The sequence below is a fragment of the Mastomys coucha genome, unplaced genomic scaffold, assembly GCF_008632895.1.
Source record: "Mastomys coucha isolate ucsf_1 unplaced genomic scaffold, UCSF_Mcou_1 pScaffold12, whole genome shotgun sequence".
In the NCBI taxonomy this organism is placed as follows: Eukaryota; Metazoa; Chordata; class Mammalia; order Rodentia; family Muridae; genus Mastomys; species Mastomys coucha.
Genome location: NW_022196894.1, coordinates 61121354 through 61145056, shown reverse-complemented (window position 1 = coordinate 61145056; position 23703 = coordinate 61121354). Strand labels below are relative to the sequence as shown.

The 23703-nt window shown below is 35.7% G+C and overlaps 1 protein-coding gene across 2 annotated transcripts in view; it reads left to right on the top strand.

Moving 5' to 3' along the window:
• Nucleotides 1-23703, top strand: part of Epha3 (EPH receptor A3) — a 314096-nt gene that overhangs the window by 67960 nt on the left and 222433 nt on the right. For both annotated transcript variants that reach the window (XM_031364209.1, XM_031364208.1), the window contains exon 3: nt 19829-20489. In XM_031364209.1, the coding sequence (XP_031220069.1) occupies nt 19829-20489 (661 nt within the window). The remainder of the gene's footprint in view (nt 1-19828; nt 20490-23703) is intronic.

Here is a 23703-nt window from a genome sequence, read left to right as displayed (position 1 = left end):
CACACACACACACACACACACACTTTTTTTTACCCTTAGGTCAGTTAATGTACTTTCTCTTAATTCCATTATTTAATGTGTAAAATTCAGGCCTTTTCTATTAAATTGATTGCTTCTTTATAAATTTTTTCTTTCTAGTTTATGAAGAGGAGCTTAAATTTGAATTTTTAACAATTTAAGAAATAGGAATGTGGAAATAGATTTAGTCGTTTTTTACTGGTGTTTGATCAGAAATTCCCTTACAAACCTCTTGGTTTTTTTTCAAATATTTCTAACAGTTTTTTTCTACTATTTGCAGGATAAATACATTTGATAGAATTTAAGTGAGCAACTAAGGATTCTCTGGTTTACAATGTACTAAGTTCACTCTTTTCATAGGTTTATTTTTGCTTTCCTTGCCAGTAGTTAAAGGTCATACCTTTCTATTAACATATGCTTTTCATTCAGAATAGTATTTTAAGCTGTCTTTGTTGTTATTTTTCAAATGTTTCAGAGACCCAGTAGTTATTGACATCACTGACAACAGGTAACAGTGATTCCTGCTTAACTTAGAGTTTGTCAGAAACTGAAAAGAAACATTCCCCTATGGGAAAATATTGTTTTCCCTTGTACTAAAGAAGGGAACATGAGGTCACGCTTAGAGGAGTAGGTGAGTGCCTAGTTGATTTGTATGAGTGACTTCATCAAGCTGGAGACCCCCGTATGCAAAGGTATCTTATAGGAAGTTCCAGGCCACAAAGATTTTTTTTGGCATCAAAACCACTGCATTGTGTTTGTGCTTAAAAGACCTCCATTCATGGAGTTGGTAGTTTACATTGGCATTAATCTAATTACGCCCCGGTTGTTTTGAATTTAGTTTAGATATGCCATAAGTGATTCTATTTTCAATAATCGCAAGCAGAGATTGCAAAGCAGCAGTCAAGGGAGGACTTTTCAAATAAACAAGCCCAGGAACAACCAAACCCCTGTGTTTTTCAGGAGTATAATCCAAAATATAAACACATGCTGAAATGCTCTTTCAAAATCAGTGTAAGATACAGTACAAATGTTTTCATGCCAGAATTCCCAGTAGCCTTTTGAGTGCTGAGACAAAATGAAACAAAACTGTAAAAAGCAATAGTTTTACTAGTTTTCTCTGCTTCTAGTAATGATACATGTGTTTCAGAGAACTGGCAATGTTTCAGAATTTGACATATGGATAGAGGTAGGTACTGTTGCCTAGACATAAAAATGAGAATCTCAAAACCGCTGTCCCAATGTCACCAGCTCACTTACAAACTCTAGACCCTTTGTCTATTCCCAAGCCTTTGCTATTCCCATGCATGACTTGGAAAGCTTGTCCTTGGTTTCTCTAACTCTGAAATAGCAAAGTTCATTGTATTGGGTTTCTCTTATTTCTAGATCGTTCCTCTGGTATGTTTTATGCTTTTTCAACCCACATATTTATAAAGACAGCATGTATCTGTTTATTTAAAATAGATTTGTGATTGGAAAACAAACTTAATGTTGGGCTTGGTGGCAGACATCCAAGCATCCAGGAGATAGAGGTAAGGTATCAATAGTTCAAAGTCATCCTCACCTATATAGTGAGTTTGAGGCCAGGCCTGGGATAAAATTATCCTGTCTAAAAAAAAAAAGTACAATTTATTAAAGCACCGATAATATAATTATAAGAAAGTTTGCCAGAATTATAGCTTTTCCACTCTAAATACTATTGTCAAATGCAGCAAACACTCCTTTTAGATTTAATGGACTAAAATACCTAAATCAAAATGGATAACCACATCATCCCTTAGATGTATACCAAGGTGCCTGATAGGGAAAGGAGGATTCAGAAAGTGAAGAATGAGTTTTGCTCATGTTTCATTCCATAGGCATCTCACAATCTCCTCTCCACCCTCTCCTTACTCCATACCATCAGAGCATTCTTAGTTTCTACATTAACACTTATGCAAATGATGGTTTAGATTTCTTCAATGTTTACATTCAGGGGTAGTTACATTCAGGATGTTTACATTCAGGAACTCCCAGGGCTGGAAAGAGCACAATTTAGAAGAAGTGATATCTCAGTTGCAGAATGTACATGGTCTCATAAAAAGGAGTCACATTGACGAATACCATTATTTTGCGTATTGTTAAAGTATTAAGATTATTTTAACAATACTTTTCCTTCACTCCTTCCCCCTTCCTTCTCCCTTTCCCCCTCTTCTTTCCTATTCAGTAAGAAGTATTGTGTATCTACAGTTTGTATTTAGAAATGAAAACTAGATCCTAATATTGCATCACAATGGTCTGTGCAGTTCACTAGTGATTAGACCTTACTTCTTCCATAAACCTATCTTGGTAAAATTCTGCCACATTTTCACAAATGAACAAACTTGCTGACACAAGATTATGACCTTGTCAGGGTTCTACTCTCTTCCCCTTGCCTAAACTTACTGAGTGCCTCTGTACTACCTATGCTGGAACGGTTACCTGTTAATATCTACTACTAGCCTAACAAAAAGAAGACCAAATGATAAAAGTACAACTCACCTACAGCTCAGTTCACATCTCTTTCTTTATAAAACAATTTTATTTCAAAATCAAAACTGTTCAAATCATTTTCCCACTGTCATAAATTCAATTATGAGAAATGAGAATAAGTCGAACTTCACAAAGCAATGCATTTTCTATTTGCGAGTTGTACGTATGTAGTACTGCCAATTACATTTATTAGCCTTGAGTATTAAACAGCTGGCAGAATTCCACTGTATATAAATAAGACATTTGAGACCTGGACAAGTGCCATTTTGAATGGGGCCAGCTGGTGCTTTTTACAGTTTCAGTCAACCTAGCGTAGTGATTCCACAGTGCAGTAAGTGTTTAGGTACACGGAAAGAGAAAAACATGGCATAAGTTGGAAATTATATAGGAAATTCTGTGGTATAGATTAGAACGTTTCAAGGGCTTGTTAGAACGAGGTAATGGTAGGCTGTGCACCTGTCTAATGAGATGACTTGGTTAAGCTTATTGTCACCTAAGATCTGTTTTTAATCGTTAAATATTTGTACATTTATGTTTAGGAGCATTGCATTATATTGTGTGGAGCAAAGTTCTGCTTTGTTTAGTTTTTGTCCTATAATAAAACATGAATTCTTTTCCTCATTTGTCTATTGTACCTAAAAATGTATTTACCCTAATATGAAGTTTACTCTCTCACTTTATATGAGAATTTACTATGGAGACAGTATACAACTTCTTTTTCTTTCCTATATAATTCTATATAATTACATGCCCTTCCTTTTGTAAGTTAATACACACAAGCACTTGCTATTGTGCCAAATTGTTTTTCAAACATCAAGTATTTATGTTACAATTGGTTAATTTCTTTATAATAAATATACTTATGTTTTGTTTAATTGGATAAGATAAAATAAATGCATATGAAGTGAATTCTACATTTGCTAATACAATTAATGGTGTCTCATTAATTTAAATTAAATGATTTATCTACTCAGATAAATATCACGCTGAACCTAAAAGTATTTTCTTATTGTATTACATTATCTGTGTGTATGTATGTGTGTACACATGTGTACCCACAAGAAACAGTATTTAGATGTGGGTGGTTGCACTCAAGTTAAATCAATTATGTGTAACTCACAGTATCTTTGTCTACTGAGAAATCTCACTGTCCTGAGTATTCCTTTATTTTAATTCACTGAGTATTATTCTAAAATCAATTGCTAGCTGGAATGCAAAGTACTTCCTGATATTTCTAGTATGTGTGTACGCATATGTTTCCTCTCCCATTGTATGTGTGTGTGTGTTTGTATGTGTGTGTGTGTGCGCACTCCACTTGTGTATAGCAGCCTAAAGTCAGCAGTATCCAGCTAAGTGCCTGCAGTAACATCACATTCTCTTTCTTTCCTTGTGTTTTTCTTCATAAACTTTTTTAGCATGTGCCACTGTTTTACTTGCTTTCTGATGGATGAACATTCATTATTCCTCTCACTTCTTTGACCTCTCTCTAGAGTTGGGTTCTAGCCAACATATCGACAACTTTTACATTACAACTCTTGACTTGTTTCTTATTCCCAGATTGGGTAACAAGTGTTTATCGTAGAAGCAGGTTCCATAAATCTGAGGACTTTCTTTGTTTCTCACTGGTTTTCTCTACAAATTAACTAGTATTAAGTCATAGTATATGCTCAGTAAGTTCTGATTTGTTTAAGTACAAAGTTACAATGTTTTCCTTTGTCTCCTACCCAGATCATCTCCTTATATCAACAGTGAAATTTTCACAAGGATTCTTGTTTGCTTTAAAAGTGTTAATAACAATTTGACTAAGAATGCTAGAGCCAAAACATAAGAAGTATTATGAAGTACCACCTTCTAGACATGAAAAAGCCAGTGCATTTGTGAACTCACATAACTTATAGAATCCTATGGTGGGTACAAAAGAATAGGGCCCACAGTAGTAGAACACAGATGGAAGAGGGAGCTCACAGGTCCTACTCACTGTTGAACTACTTGGTACTGTCAGTTTCAGGAAAAGTGGAAACTGTGTCTTAGGCTATGCATGAGTCAGTAACCTTGCTACTGATAACAACAATACACACTTGAAATCCTATGGTTGCAGAGATTGTGCTAGTTACCTAAACAGTCTATAAAGCAAAAGGCATAAGTTTTGGATAAAGATCAATAAGGAAAGGGGATAACAGCTGAAATATAAATAAATAAAATTTCCAATAAAAAGATTTTAAGAAAAATCGATAGGAAATAAGTAGGGGGTAGGTTATCAGCATTAGGAACTGACAAAGTAAAAATCTTCCATTCATTTTCTAACTTTTTTTTTTGAGACAGGGTTTCTCTGTGTAGCTCTGGCTGTCCTGGAACTCACTCTGTAGACCAGGCTGGCCTCGAACTCAGAAATCCACGGTTTTAAGAAAGATCAATAGGAAATAAGTAGGAGGTAGGTTATCAGCATTAGGAACTGACAAAGTAAAAATCTTCCATTCATTTTCTAACTTTTTTTTTTTGAGACAGGGTTTCTCTGTGTAGCCCTGGCTGTCCTGGAACTCACTCTGTAGACCAGGCTGGCCTCGAACTCAGAAATCCACCTGCCTATGCCTCCCAAGTGCTAGGATTAAAGGCGTATAGCACCACTGCCCGGCTCATTTTCTAACTTTTAAGTGATAGTATAAATGCTCATGTCTTAGTCAGTATACGCTTGGAAACTAAAGGTAGCCATAGTAACAGGTGTTTATGCCTGACATTCCAACACAAGCAGAGGCAGGAAGAGCCCTTGTGTGTTCAAGGCTATTCTGGACTTAAGTAGTGTGTTCCAGGTCAGGCAGACTTCAAAGTAAGAGCCTGTTTGAAAGGCAATCTGCCCCTCTGCAAATACAACAAAGAAACCAAGAGTTTTCTTCAGCTGAGCCAAGCTTCTCTTTTAGAAAACACTTTTTCAACATGTTTCGTTGAGGTTTTCATTTCTTAATGACTATTTCACTTCACCTGAAAAATTCCTTCCACTCCTAAAAGCAATCCTTGATTTATTTTGCAATATTTTTTACTCTGAACAATTCTTTTCAAAGAATTACTGTGAGTGTTCTGTTTTTATTTATTTTTTAAATGGAATAGTAAAAAGGCAAATAATTCTCTGCAATACACTCTATACTTTATTATCAATGTATCTTCTTTAGTGATTAGTCATTTTCCACTCAGATTTAATACTAGGAAACAAATTTTAAACTTAGTTATTCATATTCAAAAGTATAATTTCAATCATATATTTGAGCAGAAAACAGCTATTTCATTGTCTAGAAACTTGGACCCTCAGACAGGTCCCACCCAGCAATAGTCAGTGATCTATACTTTTAGCAGCTTCAGGTTCTACTACTTATTTTCATCATTTTGTGATGTATTTGTGATTGTCAAGCTCTTGCATTTCTTGACTTATAATTTTCATTGAAATGGGTCATAATGCACTTATCTTCCTACCTCTTATTAGAAGATAGCCATAAATAAAAATTATTAAGTTTGTCTGGATATATCTGATCATGATTAATTAAGTTTCTTTTTTCCCCAGTTCTCTTCAAAACGATTCTCTGCCCTTTCACACACTGATCACACAGTGAGTGATTTTGTTCTACCATGTACTGAAATATGAGTAGGGACCATCCACAGGCCCCAATAGAGCTGCCCAATCATGGAATAGATGCTCGAAAACTGTGAGCCAAAAGAAACTTCTTTATTAGTTGATTATTTCCAGTATCTTGTGGCAATGCCACAAATCTACCTCATTTATCAATACAGATCTAAACACTGTATGCCACAATGCCATTGTTAAGAATGCAGTGAAAGCACATGGCTGAGGAGCAAATGACAATCATCTGTGAGGAAAATCTTAGCAAAGGCCATTTGAATGGCGTCCCCAGACTGAGTAAGCATCAAGAAGCGGTAGAGCTCAGAAAAGAGAAATTTCGATGCTATATGAGGAGAATAAGGAAAGAGATGTTTGGGAATATCCATAAATGAATAAGCTAACAAAAAATAAAAGAAAAATGAGATGTCAAGCCAACAATATAGGAAAACACAAGTTCAGCCTGAGAACAAACTTTGCTGAGTCCCTAGTGTGACAACAGCCAGTCGTCTATCTTTTGCCAACTGGTGTTGCAATTTTATTAATATTCTTACTTTGTGAGTTAATTATCAGCACCATATTAGGCTTATCTCTATATAACTTAAGAACACCATTTGGTCTTTCATATTGATATAACATTATTCTGATATTAAGGAAAATGAGGTCTTTTCTCATAACTTCTCCTTCTTATTTGGTTGTTCCTGCTAATATTTCGACAATACTAGTTCAACTTATTGGAAAATAAGAAAACTCTGTAATCAAAGAATTCTGTGCTTGAAAATATTGTTCTAAACTTAACTAGAAATGCTATGAGACATTTTTTATGATCCCACTCTGCCCCCAAACATAAAACTTCCCTCTTTTGTCGAATTAGTTAATAATGGAGATAACCAGAGCATTTCTCAATGATAAAATGTTCAGTACTGGCAAACCCCATTTAATAGAACTACAGTGGCATTCTCAAATGCTAGCTTATAACCCCAGGGTTATTGTAAGGCTTTCAATGTTTTCAAATTACATATCAGCTTCCAAGTCTTAGTCACACTTCTGAAAGGTTTTGACTCAAAAGTTAAACAATTCTGCCTTTGGATTGTTTGTGATTTTCTATAGTGGTCTCCATCTGTTGCAAATAGACATTTTCCACTGCAGTAAATTAATGCACAGTGCCACTCAAGTCAACCCTGAAGGCATGCATACAGGTAGCATTATACAAAACAAACAGGATATATTTAGGAATACATATGTCTACGCTCAAATAGACATGCAATAACAACTAGTGAACAAGGTGGTCATGGATTTGAAGAAGAGCAAGGATGGGTTTATGGGAAAGTTTGGATGAGGAAAGGGAAGGAAGAAATGTTGCAATAAAACTATATTAAAAACAAAACGAATACATTTTTAAAAGTTACTTAAATTATCTTGTCAAAGATAGTTGGATTGTGTGGTATTGCTCTTGATGTTGGGCTCCGGTAAGGGTTAAAATGAGAATGTTCTGATTATTCTCCCATAAGGTAAAGGCAATAACCCTCTCTTCATTGCTCCTTCAGTCCTCTCTAGCAGTTTCAGCATAATGTCCCTAGTTCTGTACTTGCTCTCCATCTCTTGCATGATGAGAAAATCCTCAGGGTCTAAACCATGCGCAAAATCACTTCTCATTTCTCCAACCTTTCACAGCTTTTTAACTAGCAACTGCAATGACCATATAGAAAAGGGAGTCTTTGTCAGTTGTCTGCTCCAGTCTCAGCAGTGGACACATATCTGCTTCTTATCACCTTTCCCCCTCTTCCTAGTGACACTCAGATGGACACACATCTGCTTCTATCGCCTTCCCCCTCTTCCTAGTGACACTCAGATGCTGTCACAAGCACTCACTCATCCATTGCCTTGAGCTTTTTTTTTTTCAGTCCTCTATCCATAAAACTTTTTTTGAATAAATCTTCCTGTACAATTGAAAAACGAAAACAAACATAAAACCTTTCCACCTCTGGAGAACCACAAATTTACCTTTTTCCTTACATTGTTCTTTGACTCCTTATGAAACATGTCACTGTGTAAGACAACACTTAACCTTAGCTTTTTATTTTCTCCTTCTCTTTTGTGACGACAAGAGGAGGATGTAAGACAAAGTTCAGATTACAGTGACTGCTATAGTTCCAGCATTGACCACTAGTGTAGAGCACATGTTTGACAAATACGTGAAGAATTAGTCATTTGAAAGCTAGCCTTAGCTTCCAGGAAACTGTCTAGTGGTATTTTAGGTTAGATTCTCTTTGGTCATTCCATATGACTTCCCTTACTGGAATTCATTACTTTGGCTCTTTTTTTCTCAGCTATTTTTACTATTTTCCCACTTTGAATACCATGCCTAAATGTTTCACATGCTTTTTTTTTCTTTTTCTCTGGTTCTCACACCAAAAGAAGCCAGTTTTTGATGATGTAAATCACATTCCCAACATCCTCTCTAGTGATGCTAACCACACACTCAACCTCCTCTCTAGGGTCCCACACTCATCTCTCATCAAATTCTTGTCCTCAGTTGAGGGGTACTTCCGTATTATGATCCCTACTAACCGCCCATCCCTACTAACTCCATCACTTCCTGGCCTCGTTCTACAAAAGTGTTGTGTTCTGCATGTTTTTTCAATCTCTCTCCATATAGCAGTCAGGCCATTAGTTTCTTATGCCATGACTTACAACATATCATTCCTCTGTCTCAAATCTTTACTCAATTCCAGATTGAAAAATATTTCAAAAATTCTTGTATATAGGTTAAAAGGATCTCCACATTTTTATTAATAGCCATTTCTCCTTTAGTTCTCTGTTGCTACATGTGCTTGCCCCTTCATGCACACTGACTAGCTGACCTAATATTCTTCTATTTTCAGTCCCCAGCTATCTGTTCTTTCAATTCAGGGTGCTTTATTTATAAACATATATTTAGCCTTGGTTCGAATTTCATTCAAGTATCTGCAGAAATGAATAGGTATATTGTTTACTGTATGGGAATTTTTATTCACCTTTGTCTGTTTTCTTGTTTGTATTTTTGTTTTACTTTTTCATACTGTTATCCTTATCTTTTCTAAGATAGGTATTCAGTGTGTGTGTGTGTGTGTGTGTGTGTGTGTGTGTGTGTGTGTGTGTCTGGGTGTCTGGGTGTGTGTTGTTTAGTAATCATATTCCTCAGGTTGAACATTAACTCCATGAAAATTGTACCGAGGTGGAATTTTCAGGTCACAGCAGACATTCTGGCCTACAGTGGATTTCTTTTGAATAGGTAAACGACTAACATCTACTTTCTATTCTTATAAGTTTAGAATTTCAGAAGCTAAGGTGTTTTTTTTTCATCTTTATCATAAGTATATTGTCATAAAATTTGGAAGAATTCGGGTACCTAAAAAGTAACTCCTTTACTTAGGTAACCAATGACCTTTGAACAAGCATATACTTTCAGTTTGGTAAAAACAAATACTTTATAAGCTTGTGCTTAATCAGTATATGATAATAATCTAAGTATTTACTCTTAGTTTAGTAGAATACAAATACTTAATAAGTGTTTGTTTAGCTAGCAGATGGTTACATGTAAGATCTCACTCTCAATTTCCTATTTTAACATAAAGAATTCCTACAAAATATTTACTATTATTATCTTTATTTTAGACATGAGATTACTAGATCAAAAAAACTGGTCAGTACAAAATAATGGGCAAAATAAAATTTACTTTCATTTTTACTAAACTATAGAATAAATTCATCATTATGCTGTATTGACTATATATTCTCATTTTTTAAAATGAGGATTGCTACTGTGAAATAAATGTCTAATGATACTGTGATATCTTGGAGCGTGGTATAGTGTGGAATAGTGCTAGCATTGGTATTACTATACTTTGAAGTAGTGCAAATTCTTGTAAATGAAAAGGTGACAGGCTCATTTATAATAAAATGCAAAGTACCCAAAGATGCCCTTACCTTTTACTAAGTATTATGCTCACTGAATCTTAGAACAATAGGACAGGCTTATGTTTGTTATGAATTACAGTGGCCCTAACTAAAATTAAAGCAACTCTAGATAAGTTTTTAAAAGGGACTGTAGAATGCTTAAATTAAAAGTACATTCATCTTATAAGAAAATTGATCAGTATGTTGTTTTCATTTTAAGAAATTTTATGTGGAGTAACTCAGCCTTAGCAGAATAACAATGCAGCATTCTTACTCTGTATGACACTACAGTCATGTTAAAGATACATATTTATTTTGTGCCATGATGTATCTATAAGTTTTACTATAGACTTTTTCATGTTTCTGATGCAAAAATCAAATCATTGCTGGGTGGTGGTAGCACACACCTTTAATCCCCGCACTTGGGAGGCAGAGGCATGTGGATTTCTGAGTTTGAGGCCAGCCTGGTCTACAGAGTGAGTACCAGGACAGGCAGGACAACACAGAGAAACCCTGCCTCGAAAAACCAAAAAGAAAAGAAAAACAAAACAAAACAAACAAACAAACAAACACCAAAAAATCAAATCTTTGCTTTTTAAAATATCCCAATTATTAAACAGCAGAAATCAATTTCAGTTATATTCTGTTTATCTTCAGAGCTTAAAGCCTGTAAGTCTGGAGTCCACAGGGTATTCCAGAAGAGGAGCCTGTGAGCATCTCCACGCAACATGGCTGCTCCAGTTTTCAGAAAGGGTCCCTCAGGAAACTGGCTGCAGTTTCAGCTTCACCCGGTAAAGCAGCTTCGATGGCAGAGACATGTTCTCAGTAGTAACACAAACTTGGTTAAATTCTAAACTTCCTTTTAGAAGGTCCATAAAACCTAGTGCAGGATCCATGTCACACAAGTTAATTTCATTTCCGTCACTGTGAGTGCTGTACAGGTATATTGCAAATTGCTAAGAATTGCAGCGGCTGTGACCTATTATCAGAGCAGGAAATTACACAGTCTCACAGCTGATGTGCAGGGTGCTGCTGTCACTGCTCTGCATTAATTTCTAAGTCATTGGCCATTTGTAATAATTCTGTAAATGCTCATCTTAGCAGTTTTCAGTCTAGACACGTTAAGCCCATGTGCATGGAATTTTCTTCCCATCATTTTAAGCAGTTACACTCAATTCTAAAATTACTTTTTTTTTATTGGACAATTTCACCTTGAACATTCTTCTAAGGGTTGGAAATATGATAGCCTCATTGTCCTGTTCTCTAATATTAAGGGGAAATTTATTCTCCAGAAAGTACAACCACTTAGAGAAAGGTTGAGAAAATCTCTGATAAATGCCTACATTGGGTTGTTTTTCTTTTCTGACCTCTTTCCAGGTGTGATTGCTGAATAATAGAAAAGTTTTTATTGTTGAATGTGGAAGCACATGCCTTCGATTCCAGCAGTAGGGATCAGAGGCAGAATGACATCTGCGAGCTTGAGGCCATCCTGGTCTACAAAGCAAGTCCAGGAAGCCAGGGCTACACAAAGTGGGAAACAGAGAAAACTTTTTACTTATAGTTTTAAATTGAATATAGAAATATTTTATTGTGTACATGAAGCCTCCATACTGAGTTGGAAAATTTTCTTCTTTATCCTTGCATATTGACATTTAAAAGAAAACTAAATTCAAGCTGCAGATGGAGGTTGAGATATTTCCCACTGTCCCATCTTGGTATGATTCCTTAAGTTAAACCTTATAATGCATTGAATATTTCATTTTTATGTATGTAGGTATTTTGCCAGCATGTATGATTTTCCTTCATGTATGTCTATGCATCATGTGCATGCAGTGTATGCAGAGGCCTAAAGGCATTGGATCCTCTGGATTTGTAGAGGATGTCCTTGAGCCACGATGTTGATCCTGGGAATTCAACCTAGGTCCACTAGGATAACAAATGCTTTCTAGCCCTGGTGTCCTATTTCATGAATATCAGTGCTTCTGGATAGGAGTTCCCTTATATTAGCCTGTCTTGAAAGTGCTTTTTTTTATAGTTTAAAATTTGTCTCCTTTTCTCTGATACTGTACCCCTCACTTTCAAGTTCTTTGTCTTGTAAAATTCATGTCATCAATCATAAAAATCCTTACCATGAATTTGTTGACACACAGTTTCTAAAGAGTTCTTTCTCACGCTGTTCCTTCTGAAATAAACTTGTCATAGGCCTGATATTCAGTCAGTTAAGGACAATATCTGATATAACTAAAGCACTGATTGCTTTTAATCCAATGCCTTATGGAACCAAGCCTCCATTTCTGTACTTTGTTAATTGCAATATGTTTGGCACTTGGCACATCATATGCCATTTAAATTTAGTTATTCTCCATAGGATAGTAACTTTGTTTTCGGCACAGATGCTTCAGAGTGGAAATTGATCCAAATAAGAGACCATCCATAAATCAGCACTGTGGGTATAGAGATAGAAAAAAAAAAACATTGTTGTGACAACCTCTCTCCATATTGGTGAGGAATATCCCTCTCAAAGGAAAAACCCCAAAGCTGATAGATTAGGACATTCAACAGATTTCTCCTCTGACCTCCATATGTGGGAATGTACACATTTCCAAATACCACAGAGACAGCACAGTTGCTCACATATGTGTGTGTGTGTGTGTGCGTGTGTGTGTGTGTGTGTGTGTGTGTGTGTGTGTGTGTACTTTATTAATGCAGTAGTAAGAAATACACTTGGAAGACACTGGTTCCTTAATGACAGGTATCCTGTCTCCTCTACTGCTAAATGTTAGTGTAGTGTTTGGTGCATTGTGGTTAGTCAGTATTAGCTGTTAGTGAAAGGATACCATTTCTAATGTGAATACATTTTCACTTATTTCCACGCCAGCTCTTGTTTTCTTCTGATACTGCAACTCTTAAGATGAAGTGTCTTCCTGAAATTTGTTTTAATATGAGGTCTTACTTTCTGCGTTTAGAGCATGTATTAAAGCAGCTCTCCATATTATTTTTAGGAAACAATGAGCAAGCACTCACTCATCAGAAGTGATACTAAAACTTGTTGTCTAGATCTTTGCAGTACTCCCTCTCAATCTCTCCTCTTGCCGTGCCTCAGAAGGACCCTTATCTCCCCTATATCTCACCATGTGCCTCTGTACTGGCTGGTTTTGTGTCAACTTGACACAGGCTGGAGTTATCACAGAGAAAGGAGCTTCAGGTGAGGAAATGCCTCCATGAGATCCAGCTGTAAGTCATTTTCTCAATTAGTGATCAATGGGGGAGGACCCCTTTTGGATGGTATCATCTCTGGGCTGGTAGTCTTGTGTTCTAAACGAAAGCAAACTGAGCAAGCCAATAAAAGAAAGCCAGTAAGGAACATCCCTCCATAGCCCCTGCATCAGCTCCTGCTTCCTGACCTGCTTGAGTTCCAGTCCTGACTTCCTTTTGTGATAAACAGCAATGTGAAATATAAGTTGAATAAACCCTTTCCTCCCAACTGCTTCTTGGTCATGATATTTTGTGCAGGAATAGAAACCCTAACTAAGAAAGTCTCTCTCTAGATGTTCCCTACAGAAGCAAATGAAGTATGCAGGCCAATTCAGGTTCACTAGTGACCCCAGGTCCTCCTGCTCTAACTGTTGGAGACTGTCTCTGATCACTGCCTACCCACCCAACCCCTACTGCAACTAAGCTATGTTAACTACTCTTAAGGAGGCTGCGTCTCCTCTCTGCTGTGTGTACCCCATACCTGCACTGTGAACATTTTACCCATCCACCCCCGAATACTTTCTTCTCATTGGTGAGCCTTCTTTCTCAGGATGTCTTTGCATACCTCAAACAACAAGTGTACCTTCATCAACTTTATCTGCCAGCTCTGCATCATCCACTATCAACTTCTGGTTTAACAGCAATAACAAAACTATCACAAATCCTTTCTCTTCCTAATCCCCCAAAATTATTAGGACAGGCTTTACTTACAGAAATATTTCATTCATGTGTTTAAGGTTGATTAAAATTTCTATTAATAAGGTATTTTAGAGATCACCAACAAGTATCATCCTATGAACACACTATAAAATATCCTATCTAAAAATCAATTGTATTTCATTCATAACAGAGCAAACATGTTGGGGGATTAGCCTACCTTTTATCTGTGTGCTGCTGAAGTATTCTGCTTATTCCCAGGTGGTAGGAGAGGTCTGACATGGCAGACAGAGGTATGGTGGAATTGAGCCATCTGTGGTTCTAGTGTGACTACTGGGGTTTTATGAAACTAAAGAACTGAGAAGGAAAACGGACCCGTGAATCTAACTCATATATGCTGTAAAACGTAAAGACAGAACCTGAGACAGGTACTCACGGTGGACCTATGGATCCTATCCACTCGAGCCTTCTGGGGACCTGGTGTCTTTAACAGCATCCTGTTATAAGTGCAGACATTACCATGACCTACACAATATCCTGGGAACCCTAAATAGAGACCCTATGTCACTCCTTCCTGACTGCTGTGCTCATACGGGAGAACTTGGCTGCCTTTATTCATCAGCAGTCCCTAGTCTTCTCACCTTCCTACTGGTTTTTCATCTCTATGTCTTACCTAAAAGAGGTTGCTGTGTTTCTTACATTCAGTTAGATTGTTCTCATATCATTATCGAGTGTCTGGAGGTGAAAGTGGTTTAGGAGTTGTATATATACAACTGGTCACTAGAATTCCCAGCTGTACTTCCAGAGCCATGACACTTTTGACATGTTTGTCCTTGATTTTGGTCCAAAACTTGTTGTCAGTGCTGATTTCCTATCTTCTTTTCCCCTGATCCCTTAAGCCCAAACATGATGCTGTATACACTCACATGCTCAACAATAGTATATTTTATAATTTTATTCATTTGTTTCAACTCTTATATTACTTGACTTTTATATTAAACTCTTAGAAATATATTTTCAACTGTATGCTCAAACATGTGTACATGCTTTTGTGGTGAGAATCAGCTAAAAAGGAATGTATAAGTAGAAATGCAATGATTCTGTTGACATAGCTCTGTTGTGAGCTTAGCAATGGCATCTTTAAAGTTAAAGGTGTTTGTTCACATTTCAAATGCTGCTTAAGGGAGAGTACTCTAGTATTTCTAAGGCAAACAATGAGGTTTTTGCACTGGATATAGATGTACAAGGGGAAGAAATATATGGCTAAAAGGAATGGCTGGGAAAGGAAAAACTCAAAACCACCTAATATCACAATTAATCATTAGTATATTAGGAAATCATAGTCCTATGGCTTCCTGCAAACCATTGGAATCTACAAGTAATTGTAAACAGAATAATACTATTAGTGATATTTCAATTTTTGTCATCTGAAATTTCTTTAGAATCAAGTATTATATTTTAGAGGTAAAGTATGAAGTTACTTTTCTTATTAATTTCCTCCAACAAAGTGGTTTTTGTATGTGCTAACTAATTAAATATTTCCCACCTTAGATAAAATGTATTCCCACTTTTATTGTTCTTATTCCCTTTTCTCTACTTCTGCAAAAGGTTCTCCATGAGAGGAATTAATATAAACCATAAAATAAATCTTTAATTAATATAATAGAGGCATATAAGAAAGGCAGTCATTAGGTTAAGCATCAATTAATTATTAAAGGTATTTGTTTTTCTGACAAGTACACAGTTGACTCTAATGGAATTTCAGAAACTTTACTATCTAGAAAATATTAACGAAACTCCTGAGGGGAAGTTGCAGAAGAATTTCTCAAGCACAGGGAATCTGAAGAGTGTTGTAGTTACAGAGATCTGGACCATAAAAAGTAAGGAATTCAATCTGAGATCTTTGACTAAATAAAACAGATTCTGAGTGTGGATCTGGAAAGCAGGTTAAACTATCCTATATATCTCTAGATTATCCCGATTGATAATCTAGAGAATTTAAGACAATATTACAATTTTTTCAAGCTTTCTTCTGGATAAGGCAAGATGATTTATTTCCTTCTTTAGATTTGTTTTAAGATAATGAAGGGATGAAAATTATGCCTAAAACTGAAAATTCTACATGTCACTTCTATTATGTTACCTGTATACTTTCTTCATGTTTGCCTTAGGATGATTACTATATGGTGTAGTGTTTTCACTATTTGCGGATAAGCACATGAGTTCTGAAGGGAAGGGATATGTGGTAAAGCTGAACATTCTTTACATTGAAAAAGCATATACTCTCAAAAAGAGTTTTAGCTGACAATGCTGGTGTTGCAGATGTTAAGAAAATAATATTTCTTTAGAGATTATATTTCTGCCATGGCTTTTCCTCAGCGAGTTGGAGACTCTGGCTTTGTAAATGGTTGGAGATGGCAGCCCCCCATCACTTACAGGCAATTAGGTCTTCATTACAAATTAATGAAGTGGTAATTGCTCCCTGAAACCTTCCCAGTGAAAAGCATGCTGGTGTTGTTTGCATTATCTTCAGGCAATTCATAACTCTGTATTCAAGAACTTGTAACAGCTTGCCAAATTAAACTACAATAAGAATTTCATAATTAAAGTCATATTTTACATCAAATTATGAAAATCTCTGCAAAATATGCTGTTTGAAGTTTAGCCACATATGGCTTATCATAAAAGAGATTTGCAAAGGATTCATTGATCAAAGTAAACATTCCTTTATTGTTATGAGGCACATTAGATTTAAAAATGTGAAGCCAATTGATTTTTTTTCTCAATTCACAATGGCATGATCTGTCTATAAAACACAGAATGCTTTCAGATTGGCATTACTATTCAGTGTAGAACACTAGCACAAAACACTGATAGCTGACAGCAGAAGGTTTTGGAACACATAGCGCAGGCATTTTCCCTTCTGAAATTAATCTGATGCTTTAAGATTCCTTTAACTGTGAGTTTGTAGCTATAGATACTTTGGTATGAACTACTTTGAACCAATCCTCTTGTATGAGTTTCCTGTGAAAAAATTCCTATACAGTCCATACATGAAATGAATGCTTGAAAATCTTCTTGGAGATTATTTTTAGTTAAAGAAAGGGTTTGAGGCTGGTTTGGTGTTTATGTTTCTCCCTTGGTATAATGCAGATAATTTTCCTGTACCAAACAATAGGGGTAAAGATTCTATGTGGGCACCTCCTCAACTTCTCTTTTTTCCATGAATTGTGTATGTGTTGTCATCAGCAGTGGAGCTTTGCCATCAGTATGTAGAAAACAGCCTGTAGTCTTGACAACAAAGTGTTTGTGTGTGTGTGTGTTGGGGGGTATTTTGTGGGGGTGTTATTTTAGCCAACAACTCAATTAGATGAAATCAGGTCCCTGTATTGGAAGCATTCTTTGGTGACTAGGGCTCTATTTCCTTGTTTGGTGATTTCATTTAGGTTGCTCTCATTAATGTACGTTTTAGGAATCATCTACCATACTAGGTTTTCATACTACTCCTCAAATGACCCTTAACTGGAGCTGTTCCCCCATATTCATTACTTGATCCCTTATCCTGCCCTTATCCATTGTATCTTTTCATTTCAGTCTTCCCTCAGTCCATCCACAAGGGTATGTTCAATTTTCCTTTCCTGGGGAGATCTATCTGTTTACACCCAGACATTTATACCTACTTTCTATGGTTCTACAGATTGTGGCTTGGTTATCATTGACTTAATAGCTAATATCCACAAGTAAGAAAATACATACCATATTTGTCTTCCTGGGTCTAAGTTACCTCACTTAGTATATTTTTTCTCTAGATCTATCCATTTACCTTCAAATTTCAAGATTTTAAATTTTTTAATGCCTCAGTGCAAAATTACCCAATTTTCTTCATTCTTTGTTGTTCTTTTGAGAGAAAACTAGGTTGATTCCAATTCTGGGTTCTTATGAATAGAGCACTGGGAACATAGTTGAGCAAGTGTCTTTGTGGTAGAGTCAAGCATCCTTTGGGTATATGCCCAAGAGTAGTACAACTAGATCTTGAGGTAGACTAGTTCTCATCTTCCTGAGGAACCACACACTATTGACTTCCACAGTGGCTATAGAAGTCAGAACATCATCAGCAATGAACAAGTCTTCCCCTTACTCTACATTCTTACGAAGGTCAGGTGTCACTTATTTTATTTGATCTTAGCCATTCTAATAGGTATAACAAGATATCTCAGCGTAGTTTTTGTTTGAATTTCCCAGATGTTGAACATTTTTTAAAGTCATTCTAAACAACTTGAGTCTCCTTATGAGTATTCTCTCTTTATATCTGTGTCCCATTTTCAAATTGGGTTATTTTCTTGACTTCTAGTATTTTACTTGTGTATACATTTTGGATATTAGTCCACTAATGAATGTATAGTTAGTTGAAAGCTTTTCCCTTCTTTATTCAAATGACAGTGTTCCTTGCCATACAGAACACTCAGATTCATAAAGTCCTATTAAATAATTATTGATCTTAATGTCTATGCTAATGTTCTGTTCAGAAAGTCTTTTCATGTGCCAATGAATTCACTTTCTCTTCTAATGGGTTCAGTGTATCTTATTTTATGTTGAGGTCTTTAATCCATTTGGAATTGAGTTTTGTGCAGAGTGGTATGTATATATCTATTTGGATTCTTCCACATGTAGCCATTCTGTTTGACCAGCACAATTTGTTGAAGATTCTGTCTTCTTTCTGATGTGTATTTCTGGTTTTCTCAGTGGATCTATGTCTGAATCTTCAGTTTGATTCCATTGATCAAAGTGTCTGTCATTGGGCAAATACTATGCTTTCACATGTTTAGAGTTATCCAAAAATATTTTAGAGTATTTGAAGCCATTGTGAAAGGTGATGTTTCTTTGATTTAGTTCTCATTTTATTTGTCAGTTGTATATAAGAATGTTATTGAATGTTGCAAGTTAATTTTGTATCCAGCTATGGTATTGAGAGTGTTTTTCAGCTGTAGGAGTTTTCACTTTGTTTTTTCAAGTCACCTATTAATACTATCTTATCATCTGAAAATAAAATAAAGATATTTTGCTTCTTCCCTTGTTTCCTCTTGACCTTTTAATTTTTTTGTTTGTTTATTTTTTAGTGTGTGTGTGTGCTTGTGTTGAAATAGAAATTTGAGAACACATTATAATGAACAACTTTAGGGTTGGTCTCCAAAAGTTAAAAGATTCTTTAACTTTTTATTATCATTCTGAAAATCAAATAATGGACTTTGCACATTATTGAAAAATTTTGTCATGGAAACATATTCTTATGGTTTCATGCTCATGAACAATGTCTTTATATATAAAATGAAAAATAATGTATAATTCCTCAGTAGTCTTTTTAATGGAGAATTGCAGATAGGAATAGCTCAAAATTTAGTAATTCTATTTTAGAATAAAAATCTAAATTTTTCCTAGAAAAATTGATCAATTAAATTTATAAATAAATTATAACTATTCACTGTATATGAATACAAACTATGTTTGAATAGCTGGTCATCACTCATTTCAGATTTTAACATTGAAAGGTTCAACTTCACATAATTACTTATCTCATGGCCTTTTCCTAAATTTCTAAAAACTTACAGCACAAGACAAATGTATTCATTCAATTATGAATTATTTTGTGTCACTGAATTTACTAAATCTTGCCAATGATCAACACACCCTAGAAGGTGGAGTGGAGCCATAGATCCCTACATGAATAGCATAGAAATCCTGTCTTATTTATGCTGTATCTCTTGTGATGCCTTGGTTCTCATCCTGTGTTGGACACCATTCCACTAACATCACTAATTCTGCCTCTCTCTTTTTGTTTTGACACTTCAGTGGGAAGAGATCAGTGGCGTTGATGAACATTACACACCAATCAGGACTTACCAGGTGTGCAATGTCATGGATCACAGCCAAAATAATTGGCTGAGGACAAACTGGGTACCCAGAAACTCAGCTCAGAAGATCTATGTGGAGCTAAAGTTCACACTGCGGGACTGTAACAGCATTCCATTGGTTTTGGGGACTTGCAAGGAGACCTTTAACCTGTACTACATGGAGTCTGATGATGATCATGGCGTCAAATTCCGAGAACATCAGTTCACAAAGATTGACACCATTGCCGCTGATGAAAGTTTCACTCAGATGGATCTCGGGGACCGCATTCTGAAACTCAACACTGAGATTAGAGAAGTGGGACCAGTCAATAAAAAGGGGTTTTATTTGGCCTTTCAAGATGTTGGCGCTTGTGTTGCCTTGGTGTCTGTGAGAGTGTACTTCAAAAAGTGCCCGTTTACAGTGAAGAATCTGGCCATGTTTCCAGACACAGTGCCAATGGACTCCCAGTCTTTGGTGGAGGTTAGGGGCTCTTGTGTCAATAATTCCAAGGAGGAGGATCCTCCCAGGATGTACTGCAGCACAGAAGGTGAATGGCTGGTCCCCATTGGCAAATGCACTTGCAATGCTGGATATGAAGAACGAGGGTACATATGCCAAGGTAAGAGCTTTCTCCTTTCTTTATAGTTGAATTTGTCTCCCGTAGGTTGATTTATTATAAAGTAATGGAAATAAATTAAGCTGAACTGATCTCATTTGACAGCCCAACATGGTTCTGAATGAGTAGTCAATTCATATGCTAAATTACCCCATTTATGTGTTGATTCATGATCTGTTGTGAAATATTAATGGGTATAACTCTTGAGTTCTAGGCTACATACAGTAGAGGTGTCACATGTGGTTTTCTTTTTCATTGTATTTTAATTAATTAATTTATTTAGTTTGGAGGATGCACACGTACCATGGTATATTAGTGTTAAATGTATTAACACAGTTTAAGGAAGTGAGACCTCCTGTTAAGATTTGGATCCTGGGTATCAAACTCAGGTTACCAGGCTTTGACAACAGGCAACTTTACAGGCTGAGCCATCTTCCTGCCATGAGGTTATTTTTGAGGTTTGCTTGCTAGCTGATTGATGGTGGTCTAACTGCAGCAATTGAAGTGGAATATATCTGCTTGACATAAAGGGTGAAAACATATTTGGCACTCAGATAATCTAATTATAACAGACAGGTATTACGGTGACTATAACTGGTTTCATTTATCTCAATAATATTTTCTTAATATTTATAACATCTGATCTGTTCTTCAATGAAGTTTGGCTACTAAGAGGATGCTTAAACGCTTTAAGAAAACCATTTTATTTAAAAATCCAGGGCAAATGTATTTGTATTTGCTTTTTGTGTTATTAGTGTTTATTGTTGTTGTTTTGCTGGGGAGAGACTATAAAGTTCCTTGGGTAGGGAGGCAGGAAGATTCTGGGGAGTAGTTGGGGGAGGGAAGACATAATCAATAAATATTGTATGAAAAAAATTAAGTAAAAATCTTTTTAAAATTCTCCTAAATTGTGAAAAGATTATCTGACTCCAGTATTTTATTTTTTATTACCTTAGACATTATACATATTTCCTCTGAGCTTATATAATGCATATTTTATGCTTTAAAGAATGTTAGAAAACCTGAATTCTGTCATCAGTTTGAGTTTTTTTAAAAGTCTGTGTATATGATGTAAAGATAACTAGTTTTCATTTAAAATTATATGTATGTCAGACATGCAAGATTATAATCCTGTTACATTCAAATTTTCAATATGTAATTAGGTAAGTTTTTAATAGTAGTATATACTGAAAATATTAATTATATTGAAGGCTACAAATATATGGGGGAATATTAGTGCAGAGTCATGTGGTCTTTGCTCATTTTCACACTTTCATTTGCTAGTAGACCCTGTATAGAGAAAAGTCTGTTAATTAGCTTATGGATATTCAGCAATCACTGTTTAGAATCCATGTGAAGAAATGTGATACTCAGGTCTACAGTGCTGGGCCTAAGACTAACCAGTGCTCTTAACCACTGAACTGTTCTTCTAGCTCCTATTTTCATTTTGAAACTCACATCTTATTTTTGAACCCAATGCATCCTTCTAACTTTTATTTTTGTTTGAAATTCATCACTGGACGGTGGTGGTGCATGCCTTTAATCCCAGCACTTGGGAGGCAGAAGCATTCATAGCTTCTCTTTAAATCTTAGGGCAGTAGTTTTGAAATTGGGATAGGGAATTGAAATAAAGGGTTGGACCCAAAGACTAAGGTTTCAATGTTAGCCATCCTGCTTTCCCTTTTGCATAATGGTGAGAGAGAAGGAGAAATAGAAGTATATTCATTTTATGGATGTAGCTGAAGAAAATAAGCCCCTAAACCATTTGCACAAAACAATAAAGCATCTACTGCAAACCTGATATGTATTGTTTATTTTTTATGTTATTTTTTTATTTTCAGAATTTTAAGAATGAATTGTTACTCATTTTTAGATTATTTTTAGGTTGACGATTTAGCTCAATGGTAGAGTGTTTGCATAGCAAGCACAAGGCCCTGGGTTTGGTCTTCAGCTCTGGAAAAAAAAAAAAAAGAAAAGAAAAAGAAAAAATGATCATTTTTTGGGTTCAATAAGCTATGTCCAGGTGGCAACTAATAAAATCTGGATTTACTTATTGTCAAGAATCTTACACTTGTGAAACAGTCTGTTAAATGCAATCCAGTAAGTGTTCATCGCTTTATTTTATATTTTATTTATTAGTGCAAAATAATAATATGCCAGACACAGGAGAAATGTCGATAAATAAATAATCATACATAAAACTGTACAATTAAATCTACATTTTAGCAGGTCATAGACTACTCAGATTTAGAATAGAAACCAGACCAAAATATATTCTATCTTGTGTTAAATGAGTCTTGACAATATAGTAGAGGAAGAGATTCATGTTAAAGATTTCAGAATTAAATATAAAAATTGCTAATTGTGGCTTTGTGTTATGTTAAGAATCATTTTTATTTGATTACAAACTATTGGAATAGAAAGAAAAAGAGAGTTGTCTGTAGTGAATCTCATATATTCTAGAAGAGATTTCCCACGTTTTACCATGTCATTATACTACAATCCCTAAAATCTACAGAAAACCCATGAGAATGGATTGATGTTAGTCCCTGTCACCAAATAGCTTTCAGAAAGATTCAAATTTTGTTTCTAGTCCATTTCCTAATGTAAGTAGTATAGTATGCTAATTATTTTTTCTAATCTAGACAGTTAATTAGGATACTTAAAGTTAAGTGATCTGAATGACAAGAATGTAGCAGAGCAATTACACCAATATTAAGGTTTTGTTTTCAACAAACACATCCATTAATTTTGAATAGAAACAAAATAGCAATCTCCAGAGGCAAAATTCTGGTTATGAGATTTTTAGTGTGCATAGTTTATATTTTTTGCAACAATACAGTTTTTATGTACTCTTAAATATTACTAGACAGTATCATTTTAACCATGGATTTAAATCAACCTTTATTGAGTCAATCCATTGGATTGAGCACAGAGTCCCCAGTGAAGGAACTAGAGAAAGGACTCAAGGAGCTGAAGGGGTTTTCAGCCCCACAGGAGGAACAACAATATGAACTAACTAGTACCCTCAGAGCTCCCAGGGACTAAACCACCAACCAAAAAGTAAACATGGAATGACCCATGGCTCCAGCTGCAAATGTAGCAGAGGATGACCTTATCTGAAGTCAATGGGAGGAGAGGCCCTTGGTCCTGTGAAGGCTCAATGACCCAGTGTAGGGGAATGCCAGAGCCAGGGTGAGTTGGTGAGCAGGGGGAA